This window comes from Natrix helvetica (genome assembly GCF_964273705.1).
Source record: "Natrix helvetica genome assembly, chromosome: 10".
In the NCBI taxonomy this organism is placed as follows: domain Eukaryota; kingdom Metazoa; phylum Chordata; class Lepidosauria; order Squamata; family Natricidae; genus Natrix; species Natrix helvetica.
Window position 1 is genome coordinate 1,100,539 of NC_138561.1, and position 22,253 is coordinate 1,122,791.

General features: G+C 47.6%; 1 protein-coding gene across 1 annotated transcript in view; it reads left to right on the top strand.

Moving 5' to 3' along the window:
* The window catches only part of KCTD19 (potassium channel tetramerization domain containing 19), a gene marked incomplete at its 5' end in the record, with an annotated part of 36,399 nt that overhangs the window by 11,008 nt on the left and 3,138 nt on the right, over window positions 1-22,253 (top strand). Inside the window, 3 exons of the mRNA XM_081963091.1 lie at window positions 9,194-9,277; window positions 10,523-10,628; window positions 15,872-16,493. Of these exons, the coding sequence (XP_081819217.1) occupies window positions 9,194-9,277; window positions 10,523-10,628; window positions 15,872-16,493 (812 nt within the window). The remainder of the gene's footprint in view (window positions 1-9,193; window positions 9,278-10,522; window positions 10,629-15,871; window positions 16,494-22,253) is intronic.

The following is a 22,253-nucleotide window of genomic DNA, read 5'->3' on the forward strand; positions in this document are numbered from 1 at the left end:
CTAGTGGCGTAAGGGAACATGAAGATTATTTATCCCAAATCTTGGAAAGTGCATTTGTCTTGTGAAGGACTTTGCACTTGGGCACGGCCAGGGGAGGCTGAAGTGGCAGAGCCCCAGGGCAGATGCTCTGTGCCCCAAAGAATAACCGGGGTAGTGCAGGTATCCCCCTGCAGCAGAAGGTGGAGCAGGTGAACTGAAGGCAGTCTTGTGTTTGGACCAGGCTTCCCTCCTGCTGCCTAACTTCATCGTGGCTCATTTAAGCTTATACTTAAAACGAGAAAACCACCAAAAGAACTTCCAGACCAGCATTCAGACAAACTGCATAACAACCAGCCATCCACCCTAGCCCAAGGAAAACAGCAGTGCTTTAAAAGATTGGGTTAGAGCAGTGTTTCTCAAACTTGGCGACTTTAAGTCCTGTGGACTTCAACTCCCAGAATCCCCCAGCCAGCTATGCTGGCTGGGGGATTCTGGGAGTTGAAGTCCACAGGACTTAAAGTCGCCAAGTTTGAGAAACACTGGGTTAGAGAAATCGTTCTTGCCATCAGAAAATTCCTCTTCATTTCCAGGTTGATTCTCTACCTGCCAAGCTTCCACCCGCTGCTTTTGTCCTGCCCCCAGGTGCTCTGGAGAGGAACCTAATGTCCTTTTGCCTCTGACAGCCCCTCAAGTATTAGAAGATAGCTATGTTGTCTCCCCTCCGCCTTCTCTTCGTTTGGCTAAATATGCCCAGTTCCCTTAGGTGTTTATTATATGACTTAGCCTCCATCCTCCTAATCATCTTTGTTGCTCTTCTGTGCATTCTTTCTAGGGGCTCTATATCTTTTTTGTATTGTGGTGACCAAAACTGGATGCAATACTCCAAGTGTGCAGTGTATTTCTCATGATTTTGATACTGTTCCTCTATTGATCCATCCTAGAACTGTGTGGGCTTTTTTTGGCAGCTAACTCGTAGGAAGTGGTGATCCACTCAGATTCCTAGATCCCCTTCACAATTATTACTATTGGGGCAGGTGCCTTCTATTCTATATCTGTGCATTTGGTTTTTGCTGCCCAGGGCAGGACCTGACTTTTCTCACCACTGAACTGCATCCTGTTGGATAGGGCCCAGTGCTCAAGTCTGTCAAGGTCCTTTTGAATCTTGAGTCTGTCTTCTGGGGTGTTGGCTATTCCTCCCAGTTTGGTGTCATTTGTAAATTGAATGAGTTCCCCTTTTATCCCCTCATCTCGATCATTTATAACACTGAAGCCATATGGACTGCTGTGAAAGAGAAAATCCTGGGATCAGTACTGAGCCTTTTGTAGGCAACTTCTAGGCATAGCAAAGATGCATCCTCCTTCCTTCCTTCCTTCCTTCCTTCCTTCCTTCCTTTCTTTCTTTCTTTCTTTCTTTCTTTCTTTCTTTCTTTCTTTCTTTCGATATGCTTCAGTAGCCTTGTTCATCCTGTTGCAAATCCAGTTTCAGATTGAATGGAACAGGGATAGGTTGTCATAGAAGCATGGAAAACTGGTGGCAGAAAAAGATTTACTGGTCCATTGAGGCTGCCCTTTGAGTTTACTGTTTGTTGCTTTCTTTTTTATTTATTATTTTTCTTTTAATAATTTACCATTTTTTAAAGGTTTTTGTCGGGTGATAGACGCATGTTTATCCCAAGAATGGTTAAACTCAGTTCCTGGTGAGCCCTGAGCCCCTGTCTCTGCTTAAAGTTGGTTCCAAGCTTCCTTTGTTCTTTCTGGGAAGCGCTCGTCTAAAATCTCCCCGTTCTGTTTCCCTCTGACTTTCAGGGGGCCAATATCAGGTCTTTCCAGAGATGAGGAGCTTGGCCGGATCCCAGGGACCCCACTTGGCCCTTTGCTTGGCTGATGCTATTCCGGACCTTCCTTATTTTGCCCTGCTCCATCAGCTGTGAATTTGAGAAAGGGAGCAGGGCAGGTGGGGGGCAGAAGAGCTCCGCCAGTGACTTGGAAAGCCTCTTCCCCCCACCTCTGCCCTACCCCTGACCCAACCGGGATCATTTGGTTCTGCCACAACTCAGGAGAGCCTCACCAGGTCCAGGGCTTTTCCTCCCAGCTCCCCTTCTCTGGAATTGATGTCTTTCTGCTCAGGAAGGTATCACCTAAACCAGTTGGGATTTTTACAAATTAATATGATTATAACAAATCATGGGCATTTGGGCTTATTATATTATAAGGTTACAATTGATTTAATTTGCTATTTTCAGCTATTGTTTTGTTCTCTATACTATGCTTAGTTATGTCTAGGGCAGGGGTGTCCAAACTTGGGAACTTTAAGACTTGTGGACTTCAACTCCCAGAATTCCCCAGCTGGGGAATTCTGGGAGTTGAAGTCCACAAGTCTTAAAGTTCCCAAGTTTGGACACCCCTGGTCTAGGGAGACTCTCAGTCCTCTTGGTCCTGGATGTCCCAAAGGTGCTTTTTCAAGAGGCAACTGGACCTTCTGGTTTTTCTTTGGAGATATTTCAAACAGAAGCAAAATGTCTTCAAAGAAACATAAGAAAGTCGTTGCTTCTTGAAAAAGCACCTTTGGGACATGCACGGTTATCTTTTATTGAAAGGAAATGGTGACAGAAATGTTGACAAATGTATTGCTTTCACTTTAGAGCTCAATTGAGGGTACAGTTCATTAAGTAGATTTTGGTTCACCTTCATTTGCCTGGCTGGAAACCAGGGAGCAGGAAACCCAAACAAAGAGAACTGAGGCAGTCTGGGAGGGGGAGGAGGGGGGGGGAGTGTATTTCCCCAGTTCCTTTAATCTTTTTCAGAATTTAAACATGGCTATGTCAATCGGCCCCAATGGGGGAATTCCATGCTGGGGGTGGTTGATTGACTGACAGCAGCTCTCCCCTCCCCTCCCCACACATATTCTGCTCCCTTCCTCTCCATCTTTAGTTATAACTTATATTTTATTGTAATTTTCATATGCTTTTGTATATTCATCTATTCATGGTTTTATTTTAATGTAAGCAGTCCAGAGTTGCCTTGTGGTGATATGAGTGGCAAACAAATTTAATAAATAAAAAATAATAAACATAGAATTGCACAGTGTGTAGTTACGAACCTCTGCCGGCTCCAGGACTAGCATGGCTTCCATGCCAGTTGGGACTGGGAGCTGGGGAGCCTTAGATTCAAAGGGCGGTGAGTCCCCCTGTCCTTCTCCCTGGTCAGTCCCTGCCAGGGTGTTTTTCGGGTATCAGGCAATGCCTGGGAGACCCTCTCAGAGAATCAAATGGCCTTCCAGGATGGGAAGATGGAACTTTGACATGTTTTCCAGGGCGCTGCTCTGGAGAGTCCAAAGAAGGGTTAAACACAGCCAATCTGCCCAGAACTGAATTGAAACTTTAAGCCATGCCTCTGGTGCCGACTCTCCCCAGATTTTTTCAATTCAGCTAGCCCAGTAGACGCGCTTTAAGATTTCTCCAGTTCTAAGATTGATTCCTTGGACTCTCCAGAGGAAGAATAATTTTTTTAAAACAGTATATTTAAGGATTTTTAGAGCAGGCTGGTGAGTTTAAATTTAAGTTTGTTTTTTTCCCTTTTTAATTGGGTTTTTCTCACCCTTTCGGCTCTCCTGGAGTCCGGGGCTTTGCTCTGGCTCCTAGAAGCCGCAGGCAGCTGTTGGGGGAAGCGCGTGGGTCGGAGTGCCGACGCCAGCGCTGTTGGGGCACCCCTACTGGGGGCCGATTCCCGCTGGAAGCCCTCCGTTGCAATTTGTGCTTCTAGCAAGTCAAATTGCTGCGTGGGCTTCCAGGGCAGCCATTTTGGCTTCTTCCCTCTTTAAAATTGGCGCGCAAAAGCTCCGGTGAGTTCTGGCCGCCATTTTGGATTGCGCAATCTTCCGGCTTTACTTTCAAAAGTTTTTTGCCGCAGCTGCCTGGTGCCTGGCTCTTTGCAGGAGCCGCGTGGAGTCAGACTTGCCCGGTGTGACCGGCGACCTGGGCCCCAATCCAAGCAAGTGATAGCGGTGTGGGATCGTGGCCTGCTGGGTCGCCTCCTTTACTCTCCTGCAGGCGCTGGGAGCGAATTCTGCTCGCGCCTAAGAAATTCCAAGCTACTTCAGGCCTTGCAGTTTCTCTGTCTCCTCAGGAGCATCGTGCTGCGGTGGGCTTTCTGGAGGTGGTGAGTGGTGGTTTCCCATCCCCCTACTGCCCCAACCAGTGATTGTTACCATGGCAGATCAGGTCCCTGAGACTTCTGAGGGTGTCTCTTCCAGAGCCCCTGTAAGACAGGCCGGGAAAGCTGCCAGGGAGGCCATTAGAGGGAGTAAGCCTTACTCCAGGCATGGCCCCAAGCAGGGCTCAGGCCTAGACAAAGATGCATTAAGGCGACAGAAGGCCTTAGAAAAACAGTCTTCCAAAGCCCAACAGCAGGCCCAATCTTCCCTTTCGGTGTCTCCTGGGGAGCCCTCCAGGGAAATTCCTCCAGCCCAGGGAGGCCCCATTTCTGATAGTGAAGAGGAAGGGGATTCCTTGGCCTTGGCAACTTCTCCAGGCCATTCCATGGCAGATCAGGCTGATCTCTTTGCCTGTCCCTCTGATATGGAGGAGGGACCAGCTCCAATGGGGCCCTTAGCCCCTCAACAGCCGATCCCCGGGCCCACTCAAAGGGTTCGCCCCATTGAGGCCCAAGGGCCTAACCTATCCACTGAAATGCAGGAAATAATTAACAGGGCCATTTCCCAGGGCATTGAGGCAGGCATGCGAAAAGGTGGCAAGCGCACTCGCAAGACCCACCATTTGCAACCCCAGGAGGATTCCAGAGAGATGACTCCTAGCCTTCCACCTCCGTCCCTGCATTCTTCAGTGGCCTCTGATGAGTCAGACTGGGAGGAAGAAGAGGAATTTCTTCCTAGGCAGGAAGCTGAATTCTCTGGGGATGAGGCAAGCCCCGCCAAAAAGCCGGCCTTTTCAGGCTTATTTAATTTGGATAATTTCAAAACCATTTTAGATAAGGCTAAGATCTCAACTCACATGGGGTCCACCCCCCCCCAGCTCAGGTGGTTGTAGACCCTGATGATCTATCTGGGGATCTCTTTGAGGAACCCATTTCGGTCCAGGAAATAGTTCCTGTACCCAAGATGTTCCTCAATTTAGTTCAAGACAGTGGGCAGAGCCAGCTACCATGGCTACCCCCAGCAGCCATGACAAGAAGCTATATACGGTGGATGCCAGCCTGGAGGAGCTGCTCAAGCTCCCTCCTATCGACCCCCCTGTAGCGGCTCTTACCTCCTCTTCTGTGCTCCCTCCTGACCTGTTGGAGGGGCTCAAGGCTGAGGACAAGAGAACCGAAACTGCTTGTCACAAGACCCATCAGGCAGCTGCATGGGCCATTAAGTCCTCCGCTTCAGCCTCCTTTTTCTCCAGGGCAGCTCTCCTGTGGCTGAGGCAGTTGTTGAGGAAGATACCTGCCAAGGACGTTAAAGTCAGGCAGGATATCAATAAAATCATGGCAGCCACAGAGTACACTGCTGATGCCACTCTGAATGCTGCTAAGTTTGCCACGCGTGCCCTAGCGTCTAATGTTACTTCCAGACGCCTCCTGTGGCTTAGGCACTGGAATGTGGATATGCGCTCCAAATGGAAGCTTGTTACTGCCCCCTTTAAAGGGGACAAGCTGTTTGGTGAGGTCCTTGATCCAGTCCTTGTGGAAAACAAGGACAAAAAGAAAGTGATGCCATCAGTCACCAAAAAGCCTGATCGTAAAGGTCCTGGCTCTTACAGGAGGCAGGCCTTTCGGAACAATGAGCCCTCCACCAGCTCCGCCCCCTATCATCGGGCGTATCCCCAGCAGGGTGAGCGGTCTCAGGACCGTCAGTCCTTTCGAGACAGAGGTCGCCAGCAGCCCTTCTCCAAGCGGCCATTTCGGGGGGGCTCCGGCTCCCGACCCTTTAGGAGGTATAAATGACCATCACAGGTCAGCTCCCATAGGAGGGCGGTTGCAGTTGTTCCACGCCAAATGGGAGCAGACCACGTCGGACCAGTGGGTTCTTCAAACGGTCCGCATGGGTCTCACTTTAGAATTCTGGTCCCCCCCTCCCCGCCACTTCATCCGGTGTCCAGTTCCCTCAGGGTTAGTCAAAAGATCCCTCATGGAACAGGAGATAAGGCACCTCAAGGAGATCAGGGCCATAGAACCTGTCCCAGCAGGCCAGGAAGGAAGAGGGTTTTACTCCATCCTGTTTCTGGTCCCCAAAAACTCAGGAGGGTGGAGGGGGATATTAGATCTAAAGAGGTTCAATCACCACGTGACATATCGCAGGTTCAAGATGCAGTCCCTCCAGTCCATCTTGGGGGCATCAGGCCAGGCGATATACTAACGTCCATAGACCTCAAAGAGGCCTACCTCCACATCCCTATCCGCAAAGCCCACCGCAAGTTCCTGAGGTTCTCTTACGCGGGCCTCCATTACCTCCGGGACCACGGGTTCACCATCAACCTGGAAAAAAGTCATCTCGTTCCCACGACCAGACTGAAGCATCTAGGGGCCGTCATCGAAACCACCTCGGGCACGGTATCCCTGTCCCCGGAAAGGGTGGCCAGCCTTCGGGAGATGGTCGTTCAGGTGCAGCAGTCACGTCTAGTCAAGGTGGTTCAGCTCTCACAGCTCCTCGGCAAGATGATCTCGTGCCTGTCAATCGTGCCTTGGGCGAGACTTCACTCCCGTCCCCTACAGTGGCTCCTGCTTCCATATCAAAGAACAAACGAAAGCAGCTCAACAAGACTGATTCCAGTTCCAGCAGAGGTACGTCGCTCTCTAAGTGGTGGTTGTCTCCGGCCCTGTTAAAGGGGTCGCCATTCAAGGAGCCAGTCAGGCTCACCATCACAACGGATGCCAGCCTGTTCGGTTGGGGGGCCCACTGCCACAACCAGCTCGCACAGGGCAGGTGGTCCCCTTCCGAAGCCGCTCACAGCATCAACTGGCTGGAGCTGAGGGCAGTCAGGCTTGCGCTGAAGCGCTTCCAGAGCACCGTTCAGGGCCACCACGTGCGCATCATGACAGACAATGTCGCCACCAAGGCGCACATCAATCGACGGGGGAACGCGCTCCAGATCCCTGATGAAGGAGGCGGAGCTCTTGGGTCGATGGGCGGAGAGGTATCTCCTTTCTCTTCAGGCGGAGCACATCTCGGGCACGAGCAACACCCAGGCGGACTGGCTGAGCAGATCCACAGTCGACCACTCGGAGTGGCGTCTACATCCGCAACTTGTTCCAGCAACTGTCCCAGAGGTTCGGCCTCCCGCTGGTGGACCTGTTCGCCACCGCGGCCAACGCGCATCTTCCGCGGTTCTTCACAAGGTTCCACGACCCGAGGGCGGAAGGAGTCAACGCGCTGCACGGCCCGTGGCCGAAAGGTCTGCTTTACGCTTTTCCCCCGCTACCTCTTCTTCCCAGAGTCATCAGGAAGATCCTAGCAGAGGAGGCGGAGGTGCTGCTGGTAGCACCGTACTGGCCCAGGAGAACCTGGTTTGCAGACTTGGTGAGTCTTTCGATCACAGCACCGTGGCGGATTCCTCCACAGGACATCTCTCTCAGCCAGGGGGCCCTTCAACATCCAGAACCCCAGTGGCTACAGCTGGCCGTCTGGCACTTGAGAGGGATCTCCTAAGCAGAGGCAAGTTGTCAGACAAGGTGATTGGCACCATCCAAGCGTCACGACGGCAGTCCACGACGCGCATCTACGACGCCACTTGGAAATCCTTCGCCAGCTGGTGCACGGCTCATGGTACGTCTGCGCCCCTTGCTTCGGTTCCTGTCATCCTGGACTTCCTGCAGGAAGGTTTGGACAAGGGCCTGGCACCTAACACCCTGAGGCGCCAGGCGGCAGCCCTGTCAACCATCCTCTCAGTTGAGGGCTACGCACCTCTTGGCCGGAATCCGACCATCCGCAGTTTCCTCAGGGGAGCGACCAACCTGAGACCCCCAGTGGTCCACAGATACCCATCTTGGGATCTCAATGTAGTGTGCGGTCCCTCATCGGGCCCCCGTTTGAGCCCATTAAGACGGCCAGTCTCAGACACCTCACATTCAAGACGGTTTTTCTGGTCGCTATCACGTCTGCTCGTCGCATATCGGAACTGGCTGCCTTGTCAGTCAGAGAGGACTTGTGTCTCATTCGTAACGACAGAGTAATCCTGAGGCTGGACCCTTCCTTCAGTCCGAAGGTCAATTCCGGGTTTCATCGGGCGCAGGAGGTGGTCCTTCCGGATTTTTGTCCGCATCCTCGGCACCCGAGGGAAAAGCGCTGGCACATGCTGGATGTGCGCAGGACTATTCGCAGATACATCAAGCGCACGGCCAGTTTTCGGAAATCCGAATCTCTATTCGTCTCCTTTCAACCAGCTTCTCAAGGCAAGAAGGTCTCTTCATCTACCATCGGCGGATGGCTGCGAGCCTGCATTGCGCTTGCCCACGTTTTACAGTCCGTTCCTGTGCCTCGCAATATCACAGCACATTTGACTAGAAGCGCCGCCACCACAGCTGCCTGGTCTACACAGGCACCGATTGAAGAGATCTGCAAGGCGGCCACCTGGACTTCTCTGTCTGGACAGTTTTTGCATCGGCGGAAGGGGCCTTTGGGAGGCGTGATCTTCAGGGCATCCATACCAGCGGAGCGACCCTGATGGCTGAGCCTTCCCGCCCTAGTGACAGTTAGCTTGGGCATGTCCCTTCTTTGGACTCTCCAGAGCAGCGCCCTGGAAAATGACCATTGTCTTACCTGAAGGGTCCTTTTCAGGGCGCTGCAACGGAGAGTCCACCCCACCCTGGGGTCTATTCTCCGCTGGTGTTTGTGAAGTCACAGTGTTGTTTGTTGTTTCTGTTATTGTTGTTGGACTATTTTTGACTTGTTCCATATTAGACTTCCAGTTGAAGTTTCAGCGCGCAACTGTTCCACGTCTTCATTGAATAAATCTGGGGAGAGTCGGCACCAGAGGCGTGGCTTAAAGTTTCAATTCAGTTCTGGGCAGATTGGCTGTGTTTAACCCTTCTTTGGACTCTCCGTTGCAGCGCCCTGAAAAGGACCCTTCAGGTAAGACAATGGTCATTCTCTGTGAAGCTGTCAGTGGTAAAATCATCATCATCATTTCTTTTCCTTTTTAAAAAAAAATTATCAAAGCTTAATGGGGAATCTCAGTCCAGTTGATTTGACAAGATTTGCTTTTTGTCCCCATGACAGGGAATGGTCCCTTTTGTGTCAGGAAGTGATAGAGTACCAAATTCCTTCTCTGTTGGAGGCTCTCGATCAGTATGACACGTACAGGTATCTCTTCCTTCTCCTTCTCCGGTGCATTTCTCATTTGCTGCTCAGCATAAATAAAATCCAGTGTAGTCCTTGACTTATAACCACAATTGAGCCCAAAATTTCTGTTGCTCAGCAAGGTGGTTGTTAAGTGAATTTTGCCTCATTTTACAACCTTTCTTGCCAGAGTTGTTAAGCAAATCACTGAAGTTGTTAAGTTAGTAACAGGGTTGTTAAGTGAATCTGGCTTCTCTATTGAATTTGCTGGTCAGAAGGTCGCAAAAGGGGATCAGGTGACCCCCCCCCCCCAGGGACCCTGTGACCATCATAAATGCATGCCGGTTGCCAAGCGTCACATAACTGTGGGGTTGCTGCAACAGTCGAAAGGCAGAGATGGGTTCCATCCAGTTCAGCCCGGTTCGGCCAAACTGGTAGTAGAAGGCCAGCCTGGATCACAGAGCTGGCAGCAACCCAGGCTGGCCATGCCCTGGAACCGGTTCCCCGGTCACCACCGCCATCTTGTTTTGCGCAGAACAATTTCCATTGAACTGCGCACACGAGTGAACCGGCAGTAATGCCAGCTAGAACCCACCCCTGCTCAGGAGTCATTTTTTTCTAATGGTCACAAATGGTGTTCAATTGAGGACGGCCTGCTGGGCTGCTTCATCCCTGGAGATTTTTAAGAGGAGCCAGACAGCCACTCCTTTCAAATCCTGCCTGATTTGGTCCCTTCCAGCTCTATTCTGATTGGTTGATTAACCTCTTAGAAGTCATCGGATAGGACCACAATACTGTCATAGGAAACAGGAGCTGTCGGTGAAGAAGAAGAAGAAGAAGAAGAAGAAGAAGAAGAAGAAGAAGAAGAAGAAGAAGAAGAAGAAGAAATAGGAGAGGTGCAGACATTCCAGCCCTTCCCACCAGACACCCCCCCCCCCAGGAAAGGCTGGGTTGTCTTAGAGAAGCCCCTCCCTTTGGAATGCAGGATCCCTGGCCGGGAGGGGGGGGGAAGCAGGGAGCAGTTTTAACATTTGAACAAAATACAAAAGTTAGTTACCAGTAGCTTTCGCCCTTTGGCCAAGAATATAGAAGTGTCAGTTGCTCCTCAAAATCTTTTTCTTCTGCCCCTTAGGAAAAAGGGAAAGATATCCACATAGCTTTCTCCTGTTATTGACTTCTAACTCTTCATAGGAGACTTTTAACAATTGCCCATATTATTGAGGCATAGAAAATGTGTCCTAAAAAAGATATAAAATGTTTGTGTTCCAGATTATGGGTACAGCAGCAGGAAGTTCAACATGTAGCTTCTCCGGTTAGAAACCCTGAGTCTCCAATATCAGAGAAGGATGCCGGATCCAACGAAGTCCTTCAAGATGTAACGTTATTTTCTATTATTGCTATTATTGTGATTGATCGCATAGTCATCCAGATGTTTAGATTTGGCATTTTTATCCAGCTGCTGAATGTTCTTTGATATTGTTAAAAGTGTTGTCACAGGATGTCAGCTGTTCCAAATCAAAGCTGCAATTGACTGATGGGGATTTTGTCAAGAGGTGCTCCAGATTTTTGACCCTCTGATCATTGGTACTACCTTTGCTTTCTTTTGCCACAGTCATTCCATTTCTATTTGTATTTTGTCATTTCCTCCCCCCCCCCAGCTCTTTCTCTTTTATTCTGCTGTTATTACCACTGTCATGCTGGTTTTCTTCTTCCTCGTTTTTGAGCACTGCAGAAAAAAGTATCCTTCCAAAGATAGGGTGAAAAAGTCTCCCACTTTAAACATGGGTCGAAAGAAAAATTAATGCCAGGCTCAGAAAACAAATAGAGGGAGAAACAGGGTTTTTTCCCTAATCAAAACATAGCAGTATAATGGACAGCAAGACAGAGCAGGTTTCTACACTTCCCATCAGCTTTAATAATATTCATAGATAGGGGGCCCTCAACTTAAGACCAGCCTTTTACTACGGCCTCTGAGTGGGGGCTTTATGATCCTGCAGCGCTTCCAGCTGTGGCAAACGATCACATGACGGCATGTCAGGCGCTTGATAACTGGCACCCCTTTATGACCAAGTCAGCATCCCGTTGTCACGTGATCACATTTTGCAATATTTCTTGTTGTCTTCTGGTGTTTTTGATGGTTTCTGGCAAAAAAATCCCCCATTCAGAAGAACTGGTTTGCTTAACAACTGTGGTGATTTGCTTCATGACTCCAGTGAGAAATGTCAAAAAAGCAGGTTCAGTCACGCGTGTGCCTCAGCGTAGACTACAGGGACCTCAGACCGGATTTCCAGTCATTCTCGTGGTTGTAAATTGAGGACGACCGGTATAGCCTTTCACTCCTCCTTATTGGAGCAACATTGCTGCTTTTAGCTCTACTTGGTTATTTTATCTTATAACTACAAATTCTATAATGTCTTACTGTTTTGCTCTAGTGGTTATTTCAGAATATAATAAAATATTATACCAGTGCAAGCCTATGGAGTCCAACTTCTTAGTTAATAGCACTGCAAAATATCTCCATCACTACCTATTCCTGTTTGGGGTAGGTATAAGGGTGGAGGGGTGGCGGTAGTTATACGGGATTGTCTAGAGCCGAGGGAGTTCACTGTTCCTCAGATACCCGGGTGTGAGTCACTAGGTGTGAAATGGGGCCCAGGGAGGCAGTGAGGTCTGCTGATTGTATACTTGGCTCCTCGCTATACGTCAGCAGCCCTGCCCGAGCTCCTCGAGCTGATCTCGGAGACGGCAGTGGAGATCCCCAAACTTTTGGTTATGGGGGATTTCAACCTGCCGTCGACGGGAGCAGCATCCGAGGTGGCTCGGGAGTTCATGGCTTCCATGACAGCCATGGGCCTGACCCAACTAATTCAGGGCCCCACACACGAAGGTGGCCACACACTGGACCTTGTTTTTGTATCTGAGCAGTGGACGAGTGATCTGGGAATAGGGGATTTAGATATTATTCCCCTGTCATGGTCAGATCACTCATGTCTCCGGCTAACTTCCCTGGCGCTACCCCCCACCACGAGGAGGCGGAGCCAGTTTGTCCAAGCTGGTACCGCCCCAAGCACCTGATGGAACCGGATAGGTTCCAGACGGAGCTTGGGCCACTACCTGTAGCCCTGACCCGCGCTCGGTCGGAGGACCTAGTGGCCGCCTGGAATAGGGCGACGGCTGGGGCCTTGGACCGGGTTGCGCCTTTGCGACCTCTCCTACGGCAGCGACCCACCCGGGCTCCTTGGTATACCTCCATAGGGTGATGAAGCGCCATAGGAGACGTCTAGAGAGCAGGTGGAGGTCCTCACGCTCCGAGTCTGACCGAGCACAGGTAAGAGCCTATTTACGGACCTACCTTGTGGCATTGAGAGCGCCCAAACACAGACATTGTGCCGCCCTCATTGCGTCTGCGGACAACCGCCCTGCCGCCCTGTTTAGGGTGACCCGCTCCCTCTTGTCGCAAGAGACACGGGGGGCACCCTTACAGGGAAGAGCAGAGGAGTTTGGGGAATATCTGCAGAACAAAGTCGCTCACATCCGAAGTGGATGGGCCCCCTCCAGTGGTCTGGACGGGCCGTCAACAGCGAGTCTTGTGAGACCACTCTGGGAGGAGTTTGACTCTGTTGCCCCCGAGGACTTAGACAGGTTGCGTGGATGGCTGCGACCCACCACATGTTCAATGGACCCGTGTCCCTCCTGGCTGGTACTGGCATCCTGGGAGGTGACACGAGGCTGGCTTCTGGGCCTGGTGAACGCCTCATTGGGTGAGGGATCCTTACCAACTGCCTTGAAAGAGGCGGTGGTGAGGCCCTTACTCAAGAGGCCTTCACTTGACCCAATGGAGCTAGCTAATTATCGTCCAGTCTCCAACCTTCCCTTTCTGGCGAAGGTTGTTGAGAATGTGGTGGCGCAGCAATTTCCACGTCACCTCGATGAATCCGACTATCTAGACCCACGCCAGTCCGGCTTCCGACCCGGGCACAGCACAGAGACAGCCTTGGTCGCGTTGGTTGATGATCTCTGGAGGGCCAGAGATAGAGGTTGTTCCTCTATCCTGGTCCTATTAGACCTCTCAGCGGCTTTTGATACCATCGACCATGGTATCCTATTGCGCCGGCTGGAGGGGATGGGAGTCGGAGGCACCTTTTTACGGTGGTTCGGCTCTTACCTCTCCAGCCGGATGCAATATGTGTTGACAGGGGGGCAGAGGTTGACCCTGAGGCCACTCTCTTGTGGGGTGCCGCAGGGGTCGGTCCTCTTGCCCCTTCTGTTCAATGCATATGTGAAGCTGCTGGGCGAGATCATCCGTGGTTTTGGGGTTGAATATCATCTGTACACTGATGATACCAGCTGTACATCTCAACCCCAAACCACCCCAACGAGGCTGTCGAAGTGATGTCCCGGTGTTTGGAAGCCGTCGGGGTCTGGATGGGGGACAACAGACTCAAACTCAACCCTTCCAAGACTGAGTGGCTGTGGCTACCGGCACCTCGGTTCAGCCAGCTGACTCCATCGCTGGCCATAGGGGACGAGCAATTGCCCCCTGTGGAACGGGCGCGCAATTTGGGCGTCCTCCTTGATGCCCGGCTGTCAATGGATGACCATGTGGCAGCCGTGGCAAGGGGGGCGTTCCACCAGGTTCGCCTGGTGCGCCAATTGCGCCCCCTACTGGACCGGGATGCCCTACGCACAGTCACTCATGCGCTGGTGATGTCTCGCCTAGACTACTGTAATGCTCTCTACATGGGGCTTCCCTTGGGACGCGCCCGGAGACTGCAGCTAGTCCAGAATGCGGCCGCGTGGGTTGTCATGGGGAGTTCCAGATACTCCCACGTAACACCACTCCTGCGCGAGCTGCACTGGCTGCCTGTGGTTTTTCGGGTGCGTTTCAAGGTTCTGATCACCATCTTTAAAGCGCCCCATGGCACAGGACCTAGTTACTTGCGGGATCGCATCCTCCCACATACATCCCTGCGGCCAATTCGCTCTCACAGGGAGGGGCTTCTCCAGGTGCTGTCCACTAGGCAATGCCAGCGGGCGGCGCCAAGGAGTAGGGCCTTCTCTGTGATGGGCCCAACTCTCTGGAATGACCTCCCCCCTGATATTAGAACCACCACGGACTTCCGCTCCTTCCGACAAAAATTGAAGACTCACCTGTTCTGATTAGCTGGCCTGGCATAATTATAACTGTTATAACTGTTACCTCCTGGAAATATACTTTTAACTGGTATTTTAAGGGTATTGTTTTAAATTTAATTGATTTTAGGGGTTTTAAAGCCATATTTATATTCTCGCTGTACAGTTCTTTTAATTCTTTTAACCTCCTCTATTTATACTTATTCACTTATTCATCTGTTTATCTATTTAATGAATTTTACTATGGATGATGTATTTGCTGTGTGGACTGTACACTGCCCCGAGTCCCTTTTGGGAGAGGGGGCGGTCTAGAAGTGCGAAGAAATAATAAATAAATAAATAAATAAATAAATAAATAAATAAATAAATAAATAAATAAATAAATAAATAAATAAATAAATAAATAAATAATAAATAATAAATAAATAAATAATAAATAATAAATAATAAATAATAAATAAATAAATAAATAAATAATAAATAAATAATAAATAAATAAATAAATAAATAAATAAATAATAAATAAATAATAAATAATAAATAAATAATAAATAATAAATAATAAATAATAAATAAATAAATAATAAATAAATAAATAAATAAATAAATAATAAATAATAAATAAATAAATAAATAATAAATAATAAATAAATAAATAAATAAATAAATAAATAATAAATAATAAATAAATAAATAATAAATAAATAAATAATAAATAAATAAATAAATAATTAATAAATAAATAAATAATAAATAAATAAATAAATAAATAAATAAATAAATAAATAAATAAATAAATAAATAATAAATAAATAAATAATAAATAAATAATAAATAATAAATAAATAATAAATAATAAATAAATAAATAAATAAATAATAAATAATAAATAAATAAATAATAAATAAATAATAAATAAATAAATAAATAATAAATAAATAAATAATAAATAAATAAATAAATAAATAAATAAATAATAAATAAATAATAAATAAATAAATAAATAAATAAATAATAAATAAATAAATAATAAATAAATAAATACATAAATACATAAATACATAAATAAATACATAAATAAATTTAGAAGGCTAGAAATGGATGGTTTACATTGGAAAAAATGGATTCTCTGATGGCAGATACTCTCAGCAGAAATCATCTTTAGATGTATATAAGGAAGAATAGCAATACCACTTAGACTTATATACCACTTCATGTGCTTTCCAGCCCTCTCTAAGCAGTTTACAGAGTCAGCCTGTTGCCCCCAACAATCTGGGTCCTCATTTTACCATCAAAAGGATGGAAGGCTGAGCCAACCTTCAGCCTGGTGAGATTCGAACTGCCAAATTGCAGGCAGCCGGCAGGCAGCAGAAGTAGCCTGCAGTCCTGCACTCTAACCACTGGGCCACCGCAACTCTTGCTATAATACAACTAATATATTATTAATTATGCTTTAATGGATTTTTTTCTCTTCCTTTTTTAAAGCATTTACATTTTGCTGTGGATTTAGATCAGTGTGCCAATAACTGGAATATAGCTAGAGAACCACAATCTCTGGAAGGGAGTGATAGAGAGAACACCCAGTACACCAGCTTTTCTTCCATTAAGGGAGCGAAACGAAAACCTCCCTGGGAAATGTCCAAGTCCTCCGATGACTGGGGAAACTCCTGCCTTTTCCGACAGGAAGGAAGCCCCCCCAAGAAAAGAGGAGCAAAAGGCAGCTTAACCAAACCCCTGGAGAACAGTGACCCCCCCATTCAGAAGCTCATTTCCTTGGTGCAAGGCTGGGATATGGCTCACTGCAGATGCTGTGGTGCTCCCCAGGGACCGGGATCTGGTGAAGAATCTAAATGGAGAGCATTGTCCATGAGGACCACCCCTTCCAGCTGCTCCAGAATCTCCAGCTCTGAGCTATCCAGTAATGAAGTGGACATACAAGGGGCACCAAGAGCACCAGGAAACCTGTCCAAGGCTGGACTGTGCAAGCAGGGACCCCTGCCTCCCCAGGGCTGGCTGGCAAAGGCGGATGAGCCAAGCAGTTTGGAGGAGGTGCCCTCCTTGGGCAAAAGTACCAGCTCTCAGGAACAGAGAGGCCAGAAAGAGAGGGGTAAGTGGAACTCTTTCCCTTGCTGCTTGTAAATGACTTTTGGGTATGATTGGGAATAAGGGATTTCTCTCCATGGCTTATTTATTCTAAAAATCAGGGGTTCCTTAGAAATTGTAGGTAGAGCTTGAAAATATTTATTTTGTCCCTGAGCCTTGTATTTTTAATTGCATCTTGTTCAGGAGAAGGCTTAGTGATCAACTTCTTGATAAGATAGTCATGATCCTTAGAGTAGTTAAAACATTTGTTTTTTCTTTCCTAAGTGTAAAACCTTACTTTTCTCATCACTGCATTCTCCTTCTTGGATAGGGCCCAGTGCTCAAGTCTGTCAAGATCCTTCTGAATCTTCAGTTTATCTTCTAAAGCAGGGGTGTCAAACTCACATTGTCACGGCCGTGTATGGGGCGTCATGTGATAGCAAAGGGCATTTTTTCCCCTTTGCTAAACCGGGCATGGGCGTGGCCAGCTCATGAGGCATCCGGCCTGCAGGCCAGGAGTTTGCCAGCCCTGTTCTAAAGTGTTGGCTATTCCTCCTAGCTTGGATGGGCTCTGGAATCATTGCCGGCCACGCAGAGTGTCGCCACGGCTCCACGTCGTGGAAAACATAGGTGCGCACGCACACCCCATGCAATTACAGCCTCGGAGACTTTGTAATGGCGGGAACTTGTTCTCACTCCTGGGCTTCTGCAGAAGCTGCCCTCCAAAGCCCTCCGAGGGTGCTGCCAGGTACTTTTAAGAGTGAGTGATTGGGTGAGTGAGTGAGTGAGTGAGACAGACAGACCAGGGGTGGGTTGCTCCCTCTTCTCTGGTTTGAATGTGAGCGGGCGGTTTAGTGGCCTGCCTTCTTTGCTAGTTCGGGTGGGTGGAGAAAGGAGGCATGCAATAGTCAAGGGTGAAGGTGCAGGGGTTCCTTTTCACAAGCCTCCTTTCTTTGTCTGCCTGCCCGAATGAGTGAAGGAGGTGCTGGCCCCAAACCGCCCGCTCGCCCGCATTCAAACCAGCCGGCCCCCTCCTGTCTTTCGGCATGGGTTCTCTGGAGGGGGAGGAGGTTCTTTCCAAAGACTGGCTTCTTTCCTTCCCTCCTGCAGCTGGAAAACAGACATTTTCACAGCGGCGACAGAAACACAATCCCGGGCAGTCAGTTCCGGCTCTCCCTTCGCCAAGCATGTCCCATTGCTGCTGGAGCCGCTTTTGCTGAATCTGGTGCGGCGGCGATAGCAAGAAGCGGCTGCCAGCGAAGCTCTCAGCGATGGCAAGAGTCCCGCCACCTCACCGGATTCAGAAAAAGCAGCTCCAGCAACAACGGGACCAATTAGGGGTGGGAAATCCATGCAGAGGGAGGAAAACGCATTCCCCACCCTCTCCATTGGAAACGAGGCAACTGTCAAGAGAGAAAAGGGCAGCACACGCCACGTGGGCTTGTGCAGCAGCCGAAGAACAGGAGGCGAGGTGACCACAGTGTGTGTGTGAGAGAGTGAATGAGAGAGAGAGAGAGACAGACAGGCACAGAGAAAGAGGAAGGGAAGGAGAGACAGAGACACAGAGAGACAGAGATGGGGGAGGGAGGAGGGAGAGACAGAGATACAGAGAGAGAATTACAGAGAGACAGAGATGGGGGAGGGAGGGGAGAGACAGAGACACACAGAGAGACAGAGATGGGGGAGGGAGGAGAGAGAGACAGAGATACAGAGAGAGAATTACAGAGAGGGAGGGAGGGAGGAGAGAGACAAAGAGCCACACAGAGAGAGAGAGACAGACAGACACACAAAGAGAGAGACAGAAAGAGAGAGAAAGAGAAAGAAAGAAAGAAAGAAAGAAAGAAAGAAAGAAAGAAAGAAAGAAAGAAAGAATTGGTGGCTGTTTTGTTTTTTCTTTCCTTTTTTCTTTTTTAAAAGAAAGGCACTCTTTCCACTTAGTGCCAGGAGCCTGCTCTTAAACTTCCCAGACAAAATTTCAATTTATTTGTAATTAGGAATAAATATTTCACAATATATAATTACATATTGTTTTTGTGATCAATCACTATGCTTTAATTATGTCCAATTTATAACAATAAAAATACATCCTGCATATCAGATATTTACATGAAGAGTCTGAATCCTAAATCAGAACTTTGGGGTACCTCATGGCATACTTCCATCCATGTAGATGCAGTTCCATTAAGGACTACTTGTTGAGTGCAATTTGTCAACAAGTTATTAATCCATCTAATGGTGATGCTGTCTATCCCACATTTTCTATCTTATCAAATAGTAGGTGGTGGCCTACTTTATCAAATGCCTTACTGAAGTTCAAGTATACTATGTCCATGGAAGTTCGCTGGTCCACTAATTTAGTCGCTTTGTCAAAGAAAGCAATAAGATTTGTCTGGCATGGTATTTGACAAAGCCATGCTGGTTTCTGGTAATAGCTTTCCTCATTTCTAGGTGTTTGCAGATCTGTAGATCTGTTGCTTGATTAACTTTTCCAGGATCTTCCCAGGTTTTGATGTCAGGTTGATTGGTCTATAGTTTCTTGGATCAATTCTCCTCCCCCCCCCCCCTTTTTTGAAGGCCCTGTGGTAGTTCCCCGGTGTTCCAGGAACTGTGAAAATATGGTTCAATCATTGCACGATCACAGCTGCCGGGCCTTCCGACCTCTGGGATGTAATCCATCTGGTCCTGCAATTTGAACTTGTTCTAGACTGGTGTTGGACAGGTGTTGTCTTACCATGTTGCCTATTTTGACTTGTGTTCCCAATTTGCCTTTTATGGTTCTGCTTTTGGTAGGTTGGACTCTTTTTTCCTTTTATGTGAAGAAAAATGTAAAGAATGAATTAAGCAGTTCAGCTTTCTCCCTGCTGCCTGTCATGTCCTTGCCATCTCTCTTTAGTGGAGCAATTGACTTTTTCCTTCTTGTTTACATGTTGAAAGAAACTTTTAAAAATTATTTCATTCTGAGCCTTAGCTTTCCTGGCTTCATCTTTGCAGGCTGTATGCTGATATTCTGCTTTAGTTATATGTCAATCTTTCCATTTTTTTATACTTATCCTATTTTGTCATTTATTTTATCAGAGAGTTCTATGTGCAAACACTGGTTACATCTGGGGTTTCTTTTTTTTCTTTTGAGTGGTATTGTGCTAGATTAGGCTTTTATAATCTCATTTTTGTCAGTTTCCCCAGTTTCTGGAGTTGTTTTTCCATTTCAGTTTTTCATCCATGGAATCCTTTCCAAGCTCCAATTTTGATGAAATCAGCTCTTGTAGAGTCTAAGTCTAAGACTCTAGTTTGACTTTGTTCTATTGCTTGTGTGACTGCATTAGGTTGAATTCCAATATGACATGGTCACTCTCCCCCAAAGCTCCTGGTTTTGGTCTCCAAGGCAGAGAGAGTGTCTCCCAAGGTGCAGCACTCCACAGCTGGTCTGCTCCAATGTCCCACTTGAAGACATTCAGGTGGGCAATGGAAGGTGCCTCAATGTGCGCCCGGGGTGAGGGCCAAGTCCTGGGTGCTGTCATGGCCATCGGGTGGCTCTGGCTGATTTTGGGTTTGCTGTGGGGCTGCCTTGTCCTGCCCAGCTCTCTTCAGCTGCCCTCCGTCCTCTCCTGGCTGCAGTGGGGACTGGCAGCCTTGCCTTCCTTTGTAAACTGTCATCCAGTCAATGTGCAGAGCATGTGCTGTAACAGTCTCTCTCTCTCTCTCTCTCTCTCTCTCTCTCTCTCTCTCTCTCTCTCTCTCTCTCTCTCTCTCTCTCTCCCTCTCTCTCTCTCTCTCTCTCTCTCTCTCTCCCCCCCTCTCTCTCTCTCTCACACACACACCAATTTCACAACTACAACTAAAAAACTCAATTCTTTGGGTTGCTAGTTATGTTTTTTAGGGTTTTGTTTGTTTGATCAAGGGGTCATCTTGTAAGTCTTGTAAATAGTGGAACAAGAAGCCAAGGATACTTGAAACTCAATGCTTTGCTGCCATCTTGTGAATGAATAAAGGTTGCCTTGGAAAATAAATACTGTATATGAAAGGAGAATGATTGGATTGAAAGTAAGGTAAAGACCCAAAATTAATGGTTAGATGGAGTTGATGAGAGGTTCTGAAAGATGAGTAAGAAGTTTAAAGCACGAAGCAGCACGGAGACTCCGTAGACATAAGGAAGACTAGAGAAGTAGAGAGGGACAGTGAGTTGTGTTCATATAATCTGCATTTTACAGAAGATTGTTTTCTCTCTACTCAAGCTTCTTACAGAATCTCTATGCTTCACAAAGCCTCCTTATGCCGAAAGGGAATAGCATGACCGATATTTATGTCAACAACCCTTCGGGTGCTCCTTCATTCAGTTCCCACAAGGCTTCTGACTGCATCATAAGGAAACCTTGTGGTGGAAAAAGGACTTTTGTTTTCTGTTATTAAACTTTCCCTGAAGAGAATTTGAATTCATAAGAAGAAGCCTGCACCATTACCAACTATTTCATTACAAAGCCTCTTTGGGATGTGTGTGTTTAATTTCACCCTTGTTGTTTTGAGAAGGTCATAATTAATTCCCCTTTGGGTTTCCACTAACCTTGTCTTTAGCTCCAGAAGATGTTACAGACAAACGCTTCTTGAATTCTTTCTTGAAAACCTCCAGCAATGGAGCACCCACAACTCCAGGATGCAAGAGGTCCCTTGGATTAATTGTTCTCACTAATTATTCTCAAAAATAGTCTGAGCCGTGTTCCTTACACTGAAGTGGGATCCCCAATGGATGAACATCTGGCTGGGGATTCCTCTTGGAGAGAATGCTCTGCTGCCAGCAGTTCCTCATGAAATTGGAGAGATCAAGTGAGGTGCTATCCAGATCTCTCCTGAATGCTTTACCACACTTTCATTTGTCATCTTTATGAGGACTCACAAACAACAATGCAGGTGCTACCAACGTGGGTTCAGTGTCAGACCTGGCTCTGACCGAGAGGCCCAGGGAAGAAAGTGAAGCAGCCATAATCCAGGCATCTCCACCAGGGTCATGTTTGCTGGAATGGCCTTCAGATGGAAGCCGACTGGTAGATGGCATCCGGGACAGATCCGTGGCTCCTCCCCTGAAGCAAGGTGGCTGCCTTCCTTCTGTCTTTGGTTTGGGGAGTCTTGTGCCACGAGGCAGGGGGGAGCAACCATGGAGGTGTCCTTGGCCCTTTGGACACTGCCATGGCCACCATCTTGCCTTTGTTGTTGAACTCCCCCCTTCCAGGCAGATGCTACTGCGTGAGAAATAAGTAGACAACCTATTGTCACACTAGACAACAGAGATAAGATTTGAAACAATGTAGTTAGGTTGGAGAAATGAGCTATAAGTAAAATAGTGACATTTAATAGAAACAAGTCTTTGCTTAGCAGACAAAGGTCAAATACGCAGGTGGCAGGAGGGAGGTATAACCTGACTTAGTACAGTAGTTGTAAAAAAGATGTTTGGATAGTAGTTGATTGCCAACTGAGTAAGAGTTGCCAGTGTAATAAAGTATAATACAGATGAATGGACTTTAATCTAAAATTTCCAAATTTCAGGAATTAGTCATTCTATTATATTCTGCTCTGGTCAAATATTGTGTTCAGATCTGGGTACCACACTTTTAAGAAGATCTAAGGAACCTACTCAGGGAAGGGCACTGAGGACGATTGAGATGGAAGGAGTTGGGTATATTTAGCCTTCAGGAAATAATACCAAAGGGAGCAGCCTCACGTAGTCGTCCCGTTTCTAAAAGGATGCAGAAGATGATGAAGAAGACATCTTTCCATTATTCTAAAATGAAGACAA